The sequence below is a fragment of the Chiloscyllium punctatum genome, chromosome 1 (genome assembly GCF_047496795.1).
Source record: "Chiloscyllium punctatum isolate Juve2018m chromosome 1, sChiPun1.3, whole genome shotgun sequence".
Taxonomy (NCBI): Eukaryota; Metazoa; Chordata; class Chondrichthyes; order Orectolobiformes; family Hemiscylliidae; genus Chiloscyllium; species Chiloscyllium punctatum.
In genome coordinates this window covers 177,136,339-177,150,811 of record NC_092739.1, presented here as the reverse complement: position 1 = coordinate 177,150,811, position 14,473 = coordinate 177,136,339, and the positions used below count along the sequence as shown (strand labels likewise).

General features: G+C 44.3%; 1 protein-coding gene across 1 annotated transcript in view; it reads right to left on the bottom strand.

The window, feature by feature from the left end:
- LOC140480811 (disintegrin and metalloproteinase domain-containing protein 12-like) overlaps nt 1-14,473 on the bottom strand; it is a 230,747-nt gene that overhangs the window by 82,524 nt on the left and 133,750 nt on the right. The window contains exons 7-8 of the mRNA XM_072576233.1: nt 11,570-11,635; nt 10,119-10,190 (exon numbers count right to left, since the gene is read on the bottom strand). Of these exons, the coding sequence (XP_072432334.1) occupies nt 10,119-10,190; nt 11,570-11,635 (138 nt within the window). The remainder of the gene's footprint in view (nt 1-10,118; nt 10,191-11,569; nt 11,636-14,473) is intronic.

The following is a 14,473-nucleotide window of genomic DNA, read 5'->3' as shown; positions in this document are numbered from 1 at the left end:
TTAGGGGTAGGTTCTTCACTCAGCGAGTTGTAAGTTCATGGAATGCCCTGCCAGTAGCAGTGGTGGACTCTCCCTCTTTATGGGTATTTAAGCGGGCATTGGATAGGTATATGGAGGATAGTGGGTTAGTGTAGGTTAGGTGGGCTTTGATCGGCGCAACATCGAGGGCCGAAGGGCCTGTACTGCGCTGTATTCTTCTATGTTCTATGTCTATGTTCTATGATACTAGTAAGAGTGGGTCATGTCTTTGTGGCTCTTTAATGCTCCATTTACCACCCCCGAGAAAAAGAACCGGAAATGACATTATCATGGGGAATAACATCATCACAGAGAATGACATCACCAACACAAGGAACCCTAAACACATAAATAGAAAGTGGGCCATACCACCAGTGCTTCATCTGGAGGCTCACTGATGATGTTATCTAGTATGGTGACGGAACGTCTGAAAATGAACCTTCCAGCTCAGTGAGAAAACCAACATTCAGAACCTTACCATGAGCCCAGTACTCTGCACTTCTATTGTTCCTTTCAAAATGAATCATCTCACATTTTTCCACATTAAATTCCAGTTGGCACCGCTCAGCCCAGCTCTGCAGCTTATCTATCTCCCTCTGTAACCCACAACATTGGGTTACTATCCACAACTCTACTGACCTTAGTCTCATCTGCAAATTTATTAACCCATCATTCCATGTCAAATATAAAAATGACAAACAGCAGAGGACCCAAAACAGATCCTTGCAGTACACCAGTAGCAGCTGAACTCAAGGATGGACATTTCCCATCAACCACCATTCTCTATCTTCTTACAGCGAGCAAATTTCTGATCCAAACCACAAAATCCCCCTCAATCCCATGCCTTTATATTTTGTGCAATAGTCTACCACGGGGAACCTTATCAAATGCCTTACTGAAATCCACATACACCACATCAACTGCTTTAACCTCATCAGCCTGTTGGTCACCATTTCAAAGAACTCAATACGATTTGTGAGGCACAACCTACCCTTCATAGAACAGTGTTCACTGTCGCTAAAACGCTTATTTCTTTTTAGACAGTAATAAATCCTATCTAGTCTAGTAGGAGATGCTGGAGATCAGAGCTGAAAATGTGTTGCTGGAAAAGCACAGCAGGTCAGGCAGCATCCAAGGAGCAGGAGAATCGACGTTTTGGGCATGAGCCCTTCTTCAGGAATGAGGAAAGTGTGCCAAGCAGGCTAAGATAAAAGGTAGGGAGGAGGGACTTGGGGGAGGGGCGTTGGGAATGCAATAGGTGAAGCGGAGAGTGTGAAAAGGATTGGTAAGCTAGAAGAGATACTTGTTAGGAAGGAAGATGTGTTGGACATTTTGAAAAACATGAGGATAGACAATCCCCCGGGCCTGACGGGATATATCCTAGGATTATGTGGGAAGCAAGAGAGGAAATTGCAGAACAGTTGGCAATGATCTTTTTGTCTTCACTGTCAACAGGGGTGGTACCAGGGGACTGGAGAGTGGCGAATGTTGTACCCCTGTTCAAAAAAGGGAATAGGGATAACCCCGGGAATTACAGGCCAGTTAGTCTTACTTCGGTGGTAGGCAAAGTAATGGAAAGGGTACTGAGGAATAGGATTTATGAGTATCTGGAAAGACACTGCTTGATTAGGGACAGCCAGCACGGATTTGCAAAGGGAAGGTCTTGCCTTACAAGTCTTATTGAATTCTTCGAGGAGGTGACCAAGCATGTGGATGAGGGTAGAGCAGTGGATGTAGTATACATGGATTTTAGTAAGGCATTTGATAAGGTTCCCCATGGTAGGCTTATGTGGAAAGTCAGGAGGCATGGGATAGAGGGAAATTTGGCCAGTTGGATAGAAAACTGGCTAACCGGTCGAAGTCAGAGAGTGGTGGTAGATGGTAAATATTCAGCCTGGAGCCCAGTTACAAGTGGAGTTCTGCCGGGATCAGTTCTGGGTCCTCTGCTGTTTGTAATTTTTATTAATGACTTGGAAGAGGGAGTCAAAGGGTGGGTCAGTAAATTTGCAGATGATACGAAGATTGGTGGAGTTGTGGACAGTGAGGAGGGCTGTTGTCGGCTGCAAAGGGACTTAGATATGATGCAGAGCTGGGCTGAGGAGTGGCAGATGGAGTTCAACCCTGTCAAGTGTGAGGTTGTCCATTTTGGAAGGACAAATAAGAATGCGGAATACAGGGTTAACGGTAGGGTTCTTAGTCAGGTGGAGGAGCAGAGGGATCTTGGGGTCTATGTTCATAGCTCTTTGAAAGTTGCCACTCAGGTGGATAGAGCTTGTAAGAAGGCCTATTGTGTATTAGAGTTCATTCGCAGAGGGATTGAATTCAAGAGTCGTGAAGTGATGTTGCAGCTGTACAGGACTTTGGTTAGGCCACATTTGGAGTACTGTGTGCAGTTCTGGTCGCCTCACTTTAGGAAAGATGTGGAAGCTTTGGAGAGGATGCAGAAGAGATTTACCAGGATGTTGCCTAGAATGGAGAATAGGTCATACGAGGATAGGTTGAGAGTGCTAGGCCTTTTCTCATTGGAACGGCGAAGGATGAGGGGTGACTTGATAGAGGTTTATAAGATGATCAGAGGAATAGATAGAGAAGACAGTCAGAAACTTTTTCCCCGGGTACAACAGAGTGTTACAAGGGGACATAAATTTAAGGTGAAGGGTGGAAGGTATGGGGGGATGTCGGGAGTAGGTTCTTAACCTAGAGAGTGGTGGGGACATGGAATGCGCTGTCTGTGGGAGTGGCAGAATCAGAATCATTGGCGACCTTTAAGCGGCAATTGGATAGGTACATGGATAGGTGCTTAAGCTCGGACAAATGTTCGGTACAACATCATGGGCCGAAGTACCTGTTGTGTGCTGTATTGTTCTATATTCTATGTTCTATGTTCTAGGTGGAAGGAGGTGAAGGTGAGGGAGATTAGGTGAGGGTGATAGACCGGAGTGGGGGTGGGGGTGGGGGTGGAGAGGTCAGGAAGAAGATTGCAGGTTAGGAAGGTGGTGCTGAGTTCGAGGGTTGGGACTGAGATAAGGTGGGGGGAGGGGAAATGAGGAAACTGGAGAAATCTGAGTTCATCCCTTGTGGTTGGAGGGTTCCTAGGCGGAAGATGAGACGCTCTTCCTCCAACCGTCGTGTTGCTATGGTCTGGCGATGGAGGAGTCCAAGGACCTGCATGTCCTTGGTGGAGTGGGAGGGGGAGTTGAAGTGTTGAGCCACGGGGTGGTTGGGTTGGTTGGTCCGGGTGTCCCAGAGGTGTTCTCTGAAACGTTCTGCAAGTAGGCGGCCTGTCTCCCCAATATAGAGGAGGCCACATCGGGTGCAGCGGATGCAGTAAATGATGTGTGTGGAGGTGCAGGTGAATTTGTGGCGGATATGGGAGGATCCTTTGGGGCCTTGGAGGGAAGTAAGGGGGGAGGTGTGGGCGCAAGTTTTGCATTTCTTGCGGTTGCAGGGGAAGGTGCCGGGAGTGGAGGTTGGGTTGGTGGGGGGTGTGGACCTGACGAGGGAGTCACGGAGGGAATGGTCTTTTCGGAACGCTGATAGGGGAGGGGAAGGAAATATATCCCTGGTGGTGGGGTCTATTTGGAGGTGGCGGAAATGACGACGGATGATATGATGTATATGGAGGTTGGTGGGGTGGTAGGTGAGGACCAGTGGGGTTCTATCCTGGTGGTGATTGGAGGGGCGGGGCTCAAGGGCGGAGGAGCGGGAAGTGGAGGAGATGCGATGGAGAGCATTGTCAATCACGTCTGGGGGGCAATTGCAGTCTTTGAAGAAGGAGGCCATCTGGGTTGTTCGGTATTGGAACTGGTCCTCCTGGGAGCAGATGGAGCGGAGACGAAGGAATTGGGAATATGGGATGGCGTTTTTACAGGGGGCAAGGTGGGAGGAGGTGTAATCTTGGTAGCTGTGGGAGTCCGTTGGTATATAGTAAATGTATCTAGTCTAGTAGCCTGTTTCTCAGTATTCTCCTCGTCACCATTGTCTTTTTCCAGTGTGAATATTGATGAAAAATATTCATTTTTCTCCTCTCTCCTCAGACATCATGCACAACTTCCCATGACTGTCCTTGATCAGCCATAATCTTTCTGTTGTGGTTCTGTTCGCCGAGCTGGGAATTTGTCTTGCAAACATTTCGTCCCCTGTCTAGGTGACATCCTCAGTGCTCGGGAGCCTCCTGTGAAGCGCTTCTGTGCTGTTTCCTCCGGCATTTATAGTGGCCTGTCTCTGCCGCTTCCGGTTGTCAGTTCCAGCTGTCCACTGTAGTGGCTGGTATATTGGGTCCAGGTCGATGTGTTTGTTGATAGAGTCTGTGGATGAGTGCCATGCCTCTAGGAACTCCCTGGCTGTTCTCTGTTTGGCTTGCCCTACAATGGTAGTGTTGTCCCAGTCGAATTCATGTTGCTTGTCATCTGTGTGTGTGGCTACTAAGGATAGCTGGTCATGTCGTTTCGTGTCTAGTTGGTGTTCGTGTATACGGATCGTTAACTGTCTTCCTGTTTGTCCGATGTAGTGTTTTGTGCAGTCCTTGCATGGGATTTTGTACACTACATTGGTTTTGCTCATGTTGGGTATCGGGTCCTTCGTTCTGGTGAGTTGTTGTCTGAGAGTGGCTGTTGGTTTGTGTGCTGTTATGAGTCCTAGTGGTCGCAGTAGTCTGGCTGTCAGTTCGGAAATGCTCCTGATGTATGGTAGTGTGGCTAGTCCTTTGGGTTGGGGCATGTCCTCGTTCCTTCGTCTTTCCCTTAGGCATCTGTTGATGAAATTGTGGGGGTATCCGTTTTTGGTGAATACCTTGTATAGGTGTTCCTCTTCTTCTTTTTGCAGTTCTGGTGTGCTGCAGTGTGTTGTGGCCCTTTTGAATAGTGTCCTGATGCAACTTCTTTTGTGTGTGTTGGGGTGGTTGCTTTCATAGTTTAGGACTTGGTCTGTGTGTGTGGCTTTCCTGTAAACCTTTGTTTGGGTTGAATTTGGCAGAAACTAAAACACCTGATCAGCGGATCCAGACAATCTATACAATCGACACAGGAATTCTTGGACATCATCAGAAATATACACATAGACAAGGAAGAAACTATGGTCTCATTCGATGTAACGTCACTGTTCACCTCTATCGACAAAACCCTAGCCAGAGAAACAATAGCCAACCTGCTGGACAGACATAATAGACAACAGGATGTTGAACCTATCAGCAAAGACGGCATACTTAAACTACTGGACTTGTGCCTCACAACACACTTCACATTCAACAACCAAATATACGAACGAATCAACGGAACACCCATGGGCTCACCCATCTCTGGACTCATAGCAGAAGCAGTAATGCAAAGGTTAGAATAAACAGTCTTACCGCAAATTCAACCCAAACTCTGGGTCAGATATGTGGATGACACCTTTGTAATAATTAAAATCACAGAAATAGAGAACGCACCACCAGATCATCAATGCCACACTCACAGGAATCTGATTCACGAGAGAGGAAGAAAAGGACAACCAACTCCCATTCCTAGATGTGATACCGAACAGAGAATTCACCACAAAGGTTTACAAGAAAGCCACACACACAGACCAAGTCCTAAACTATGAAAGCAACCACCCCAATGCACACAAACGAAGTTGCATCAAGACACTATTCAAAAGGGCCACAACACACTGCAGCACACCAGAACTGCAAAAAGAGGAAGAGGAACACCTGTAAATGTATTCGCCAAAAACGGATACCCTCGCAATTTCATCAACAGATGCCGAAGGGAAAGACGACGGAATGAGGACATGCCCCAACCCAAAGGACTAGCCACACTACCATACATCAGGAGCATTTCCGAACTGACAGCCAGACTACTGCGACCACTAGGACTCATAACAGCACACAAACCAACAGCCACTCTCAGAAAACAACTCACCAGAACGAAGGACCCGATACCCAACATGAGCTAAACCAATGTAGTGTACAAAATCCCATGCAAGGACTGCACAAAACACTACATCGGACAAACAGGAAGACAGTTAACGATCCGTATCCATGAACACCAACTAGACACGAAACGACATGACCAGCTATCCTTAGTAGCCACACACACAGATGACAAGCAACATGAATTCGACTGGGACAACACTACTATTATAGGACAAGCCAAACAGAGAACAGCCAGGGAGTTCCTAGAGGCATGGCACTCATCCACAGACTCTATCAACAAACACATCGACCTGGACCCAATATACCGGCCACTACAGTGGACAGCTGGAACTGACAACCGGAAGCGGCAGAGACAGGCCACTATAAATGCCGGAGGAAACAGCACAAAAGCGCTTCACAGGAGGCTCCCAAGCAGTGAGAATGTCACCTAGACAGGGGACGAAACGTTTGCAAGACAAATTCCCAGCTCGGCGAACAGAACCACAACAACAATCACCCGAGCTACAAATCTTCTCCCAAACTTTGAATAATCTTTCTCTTGTCATTCTTTCATTCCTGATATACCTACAGTAAGTCTTAGTGTTTTCCTTTATCCTATCTGCCAATGACCTCTCATGTCACCTCCAGGCTCTTCTCAGCTCTCTCAGGTCTTCCCTGACTAACCTGTAATTCTCAAGTGCCCCGAGCCTTCACGCCTCATCCTAACATAAGCCTATCATTGTGTGGAGCCGCAGAAAATGGGGGGGGGGGGGGGGGGGGGAGAATACTAAACAAGTATTTTGCATCAGTATTTACTGTGGAAAAGGATATGGAAGATATAGACTGTAGGGAAATGGATAGTCATACCTTGCAAAATGTCCTTATTACAGAGGAGGAAGTGCTGGATATCCTGAAATGCATAAAGGTGGATAAATCCCCAGGACCTGATCAGCTGTACCGCAGAACTCTGTGGGAAGCTAGAGAAGTGATTGCTGGGCCTCTTGCTGAGATATTTGTATCATCTATAGTCACAGGTGAGGTGCCAGAAGACTGGAGGTTGGCTAACATGGTCCCATTGTTTAAGAAGGCGAACATCATCCCTGTACCTAAGAAAGCTCATGCAGCATGTCTCAATGACTACTGTCCATTGGCCCTAACTTCGGTGGTCATGAAGTGCTTTGAACGGCTGGTCATGGCATTAATCAACTCCAGCCTCCCCACTACTCTTGACCCACACCAATTTGTCTATCAGACTAACAAATCCATGTCAGATGCAATATCACTTGCCCTTAACTCCTCCTCAGAAAATCTTGACACCAAGAACAGCTACATAAGAAACCTACTCATTGACTACAGTTATCCCCTCGAAAACCGATTACTAAATTTTGTGATGTCAGACGAAGCCCCACTCTCTGCAATCCTCAGTTTCCTGACCAATAGGCCACAATCAGTCATGATTGGAGACAATATTTCATTGTCACCAACACTCAACATTAGAGCCCCCCAGGGATGTGTACTCAGCCCCCTACTCTACTCACTGTATACCTATGACTGCATTGTCAAATACCAGACTAATGCCATTTACAAGTTTACTGATAACACGATCATAGTCGGTTGAATCTCAGATGGCGATGAATGAGACTACAGATGGGAGGTGGAAGACCTGGAAAAATGGTGCACTGAGAACAACCTAGCTCTCAATGTCAGCAAAACCAAGGAACTCATCATTGACCTTCGGTAGGATGTTTCTCATGCCCCCCGCCTACATATTAACAGCACAGAGGTGGAATGAGAGGAGAGTGACAAGCTCCTGGGAGTGGTCATCCACAACAAGTTTTCTTGGACTCTTCAGTGGACGCACTGGTTACAAAGGTTCAATAATGTCTCTTCTTCCTCAGGCAGCTGAGGAAATTTGGCATGACGACAAATACCCTTGCCAACTTTTATAGGTGTGCCATCGAGAGCAATCTGACTGGATGTATCACTACCTGGTAATGGCATTCAAGATCGGAGATGGTTACAGAGAGTGGTGAACTCGGCCCGGACAATCGCAAAGGCCAACCTCCCATCCATAGAATCCATCTACCAGGCCCACTGTCAAGGAAAGGCCACCAGCATTCTCAAAGATCCATCCCACCCTGGCAATGCTTTTCTACAATGGGGAGAAGATACAGAAGCCTGAACACATGCACAAACCAGTTTTGAAACAATTTCTACCCTACTGTTGTTAGACTACTGAATGGACTCATAAACTCTTAATGTTCGCCTGTACCTGTGTTTTCGTTTTTAACCGTTGTTTACCTATTATTTACTTATCTATGCTACTTAACTCTGTGATCTGCCTGTATTGCTCGCAACATAAAGCTATTCACTGTGCCTCAGTACACGGGACAATAAATTCAATCAATTCAATTCAATTCAAGGAGCAGGAGAATTAATGTTTCAGGCATAAACCCTCCAACAGGAATCATGAAGAGCTTAATCTTGAAATGTCGACTCTCCTGTTCCCTGGATACTGCCTGACCTGCTGTGCTTTTCCAGCACCACTCTGATTCTATGACCAGGGAGCTCGTAACCAGGGGTTACAGTAAATGTAATACAGGGCAGACCATTAGAACTGAGATGAGGAGAAATATCTTCACTCAGTGATCGGTGAACCTATCGAATTCACTTGCACAGACAGTCGTTGATTTGATAACATTGAATGTTTTCAAGGAATTTGATATAGTTCTTAGAGCTAAAGGGATCAAAGAGTATGAGGAGAAAATGGGAACATTGGACTGAGTTGGATGATCAGCCATGATTATATTGAATAGCGGAGGTTTGATGGACTGAATGGCCTACCCCATTCCTATATCCTATGCTCCACTGATTCCAAAAGTTCAAATGTATGACATTCAGTGTTTCTCCTTTCTCTCATCTGCTTGTCAACTCCTGGAAGAATTCTCATTAATTTGTCAGGTATGACTTCCTCTTCATGAAGCCATGTTGCTCTCCCTCAATCAGCTTGCGTATTTTTAAACAACCTGGTACTACATAATTTATAATCATCTCTAACATTTTCTTAATAACAATCATGAAACTAACTGGCCTATCGGTACCTGTTTTCTGTCTGCCACACTTTTTAAATAAAGATGATACATTGGCCTTTTTTTTCCAATCTTCAGGGACTATTCCAGAATCTGAGGACTTATGAAAGATTACTGCCAGTGCATCCATTCTTTCTGTAGCTACATTGTTAATATTCTACAATGCATCATATCAGATCTGAGAGTATACCGGTCGTTAGCCTCACTACTTTTCTCAGTACATGTTCTCTAATGATGTTTATTGTATTTATTTCTTCTCCTCCTTTGCCCTTCGGTTATTTAGGAACTTTGGAATGATGTTCGTCTCTTCTACTGTGAAGACCGGTGCAAAGTATCCTCCAATTCCTCTGCCACTTTCTGGTATTAATATTTCCCTAACTTAATTCTCTGATGGGCTTGGTTTCTCTGTTTCTAATATATTTCAGATCAGAAATCACATGACAGCAGCTTACAGTTCAACTTGTTTCTTTGGAATCACAAGCTTTTAGAACACAGCTCTTTTATCAGGTGAGGTCTTCACCTAATGAAAGGGTAGTGCTTGGAAAGCTTGTGATTTTAAATAAATCTATTGGACTATAACCTGTGATGTGATTTCTGACCTTGTCCACTCTAGTCCAGCACCAGCATCTCCACATTGTTATATATTTCACAAAGCTCTTGCTGTCCATCTTGATATTACTTGTAATTTTGCCCTCAACATTTATTTTCTCCCTTTTTATAAATTTTTTGTTTGCCTTTTGTTAGTTTATAGGATGTTCTCAATCCTCTTACTTACCAACATCTTTTGCCACTATGTGTGGTTTTATTTCAATCTGAAGCTACCCTTAACTTCCCTGGTTAACCATCATTGCCTTTACAAACCCGTGCATGATCTTTTTGTAATCCATGAATACAGGTGAAATATCCTGTCTAGATGATTTGCTTAAGTGTCGCAATTTTCTGTCGATTTGAAAGCGGGGAGTGGGAACATTTGTGTCAGAGATTTCAATTGTTGTGAATGACCACAATGCTGTATTTAATGGCATTGTCATTCTGCCCTGCCTGATAGGAAGGAGAGACTGAACAGAGATTTAGCAGAGAAAGGTGAACCTGTATGGGAACAGAGTCTTCATACTCACCAGGTCGACTGTGTTGGCAATGTCAATCATTCTTCGCACTACAGCTCCTCGGTTACTGTCCATATTCTGATACTGGAAGGAAACAGAATGGTTGGTGCTGATTCAGTGAACCAAACAGACCAATTCAGACTCCCCATGATCACACACACCCTCCACTGCTCTCCAAACACTCCCCAAAGTTGTGTGGAGTCCTCATAATCCTTTCTGACTTCTCCACAGTGGGAGGGTTAGAGAGCACAGGCTGAGGCCATTCACCTAACCTGCCAGTGCTGTACCTGTGGAGGAGCTCTCCTGTTAATATCACGTTCCTGCTCTGCCCCCATAGCCTGACATTGTTTCCTCCCCCTCACATATTTGTTCAATCCTTCTTTTGAAAGGTATTTTGAAACTGTAACCACGTTCAAGCCTACGGGAAATTGGGAGTAGTGCAGGTAATATTGTGTATTTTAGTGATGTAGATTTGATGGGCTGAAAGGCCTCTTCTCTACTACACCCTTTCAGACACTTCACATACAAGCACAAAGCAATCGAGACTGAGATTGTCATGAAAGGGGAATGCCTGAACTTCCGAATTCAGGTAATTACCAATGCTGAAACAAGAGTATCAGGAGATAGAAAGCTGTCAAGATGAGCTGCTGCTGACTGAGTACATGAGCTCTGTATTCTGACAAGTGGAGGTGGTACAGGGAATGGATGAAAATTAATTGGCAGAATAGACTGGAGAGATTGGCTCCTCAGTGAGTGGATACATACCCTGCACTTTTATTATTACACTTTACATCACAGGTTGCTGAAGGAAATGAGTATGCTCGCAGTGGAAGGCCTTGGCATGATGTCTTAATCTGGCCCAGATTCCTCAGAAGAGCTCAGTGGTTTGGACAGAGCCAAATGTGACAATAACTCTCAAGCAAAGGGTAAGAACTGTCTTTATTAATACAGGCCAGTCGGTTCATGTCAGTTTAAAGTACAATAATAAGGGAAAATAAATGAAGAGAACCAGACATTTCTGAGTCAGTTACAGAATACACAGGCATTGTCCAGAAAATCATATATGTGCCGAAAGTGGCAATGATGTAAACCTCTCTGCTAATGAGCTTCGTAGAAATGGGAATGGAGAAGGTGATACTTTTTAAAGGAAAGTGAATGGTCACAGTTAAAAATAAAGATATGTGGTCAGGGGATAGATTGAGGGAACAAGACTGTTCACATTTCTTGACAAAGAGACTCTTGAGGCTGAATGGCCATTTCTGTGTCTACAACTTAATGAATTTTACTCTTATGGTGAAGCCTCTCATCAATGAAACTTTTCCTCCTTATTGTCACTAACAATATTATTCTTTATTCTGAACATCTTCATGAAATGATTGTTGATTAAATAAAATTGAAAATGTGCAACAGGAAGAGTAGAAGTTAAACACAATCCTGATCCTGCAGGAAGAGACTTTACCCACCAGATTCTGGTCTGTCACAAGCACCAGCTCGACATATCTTGTCTCTGACAGCACATCCCTTCCCATCTGGAGAAAGAGAAAATCTCTGTCAGTTTAAAGTGAAACGATACAGTGAGCCCTGAATGAGCCAGTACCGGTTACAGGCCAATTCACATGGCTTATCCCTTTTCTCGTAGGCCCGAGTATTTTGTCCGTCCACTATCTTTATTTCCTCAGAATGATCCTCAGTTTAAAATTAAGAGTGGTCTATTAATTGACTTGTTCAGCCCTTCTGTTGAAAGGTATTTTTAATCTGTAACCGGGATCAAGGCGACAGGAAATTGCAAGTAATGCAGGTAATATTGTATATTTGACTGATGTAGATTTGATGGGCTGAAAGGCCTCTTCTATACTACACCCTTTCAGGCACTTCACATACAAGCACAAAGCATTCGAGAGCGAGACCTTCTTTTACATTCTCCTTTTCCCAACCCGCTCTCCTTTTCCCTTTCAGTAACAGTTGCCTCCAGCCCAGAAAACACAAGCTCACATCACAATTTGCAGATCAAATCTGTGGGCCATCATCAGGTAGGTGTGGCCCAGATCTGCATACATCAGTGGGTTGGAAATGGAAGAACATTGAGAACTAGGAGCCATGCATTTAAGGCTGAGACAAGGGGCAGAATCTTACTGCTCTCTGAGTGATGTGGGTAATCGAGATTTGGAGAATTGGGTGACCACTGCAGTGTGGCCTGTCTCAACATCAGGAACAACATGCACCAGCATTGATGCTCTTCAAAAGCAACATTGCAAGGTTCTCAATAGGCAGCAGCAATATGCAAACTGACAGTTATTATTGCTTGTTAAAGGCCTTTGTTTTATTTTCTCATTGGACATGGGTGTCACTGGCTGGGCCAGCATTTATTGCCCATCCCAAGTTGCTTTTGAGATGGTGAGCTGCCTTCTTGAACCTGTGGTCAGACATCCAGCAGCAGAAATGGCTATGTGACTGGTTAAGAGTCATAGAGTCAAAGATCATACAACAGTACAGCACAGGAACCAGCATCTCATAATTTTATAGAGTTCTATCTCCCTTCAGCCTGCACTGCTCCAGAGAAAACAACCTAAGTTTTTCTAACCTCTTCTTATAGCTCGTACCCTCTAATCCAGGCAGCATCCTGGTAAACCTCTTCTGCACCCTCTACAAAGCCTCCACATTCTTCCTGTAATGCAGTGATCAGAATTGAACACAATACTCTGTAAGTGTGGCCTAACCAAAGTCTTATAAAGCTGCAAAGTGACATCCTGACTCTTGTACTCAATTCCCAGACCAATAAAGGCAAGCATACCATACTCTTATTTACCACTCTATCTACATGTGTGGCCACTTACTTGAAACCCAAGATCCCTCTGTACAACAATGCTGAATCACAGTCATAGAGTAGATGGAGTCAGAGAGATGTCCAGGCCTGGTGTGTTTGGATGGGCGCTAGAGGACATAGGACAGTTCAAGTCCTAAAATTATTGAACTCGATATTGAGTGCAGAAGGATGCACAGTCCCCAAGTAAAAAATGAAGTGCTGTTCTTCCAGCTGATGCTGAGCTTCCCTGGCCAATATCTCTGTCTCAGGCTTGTTGCAGTGCTCCAGCAAAGTTTTTGGGCCTGAACTCCCCTCTGTCCCAGACCTCACCCTCCACATCCCTTGTGTGACAAAGCTGCTCCTTTAACAAGGTTATGCTATCCTTGGCTTTTCTTTTCAGAGATGTCGTAAAAGCAGCAATTCTGAAAGGTCTGGCTTGGATGGATTTTAGGTCCAATTTGATTATAACTTTCAGATACTGCCTCAGGTAAATGGCTTTCACATTTAAAGAAAACACTTATACAATGAAAAGGGGAGTGGCCGGTTCACCCAGCTCAGCTTTTTTCTGGTTTAGTTTAGTTTGGTTTCAACAAGCAGTGGTTGTGAAGCTGCTGCACCCAAAGAAGCAGGTCTATGCTAGTCCTCCTCTCTGTCTGACATCTCTCCTGCAAGACACTGGGTTTGATGTTACTTTGTCAGCCGAGGGTATTTATGGAGATTGTTGCCAGTAGTTGGAACAACATCATTAAATTGGGATAATCTGTTAAATTTCGGATTGGTTAAATTATTTTGTATTCTGGTATTTAGTAATCTTGTAAATAAATTCTGTTTTGTTTAAAACTATCTGGTTTCAACAGCAGCATCTCTCCTGGGATATCCAAGTTAAAACAACTGATTGTTTTAGGAACCATTGCAATAAATTATTGATCCTCAGATTGACTGTGGGAACCCCTCAGAGATTGACCAGTCTAAAATATATCCCAAAGAATCTGTATTCCACATATCTGAGTAATCCAAAATGTTACTGACTAGTTGCACAGTAATTGCAATATTGTGGTTGTGGTTGAAAGATGACTCATGCCTTTAAATGTGTTCAGAATCACGACTCATATCATGGATTTGACAACACACAAGACTTTGTGAATTATCATCTGAAATGTTTTAATTGTTGGGGAGACGTTTGTCATAGCTGTGAATTAGCGGGGCTAACAATTTGATTACTAATAAGATTGTGCACCTATTTATGACACTGACTGACTCTCTTATAGTTTGATTGGGTTAAGATTAATTGAGAAACGATGTGTAAAATTTTTTATGGCTCAACTCCTGTTGCATGAATGTAGGGCACCAGAGGGCAGAGTAGTGCTTCAGCTTGCTTGGGGCACTGCAGAGTGTGAAACAACTGCACAGATAGTCGAACAAAGTCAAAGATTTTTTTCATTCAGCCAGTACACATTGTTATACACTGAATTATTTAAGACAGTGGTTCACACAAAACTTCTGTTACGTCCTATGTCATATGCAGGTTCATAGTTCCTTGAAAGTGGAGTCACAGGTAGATAGG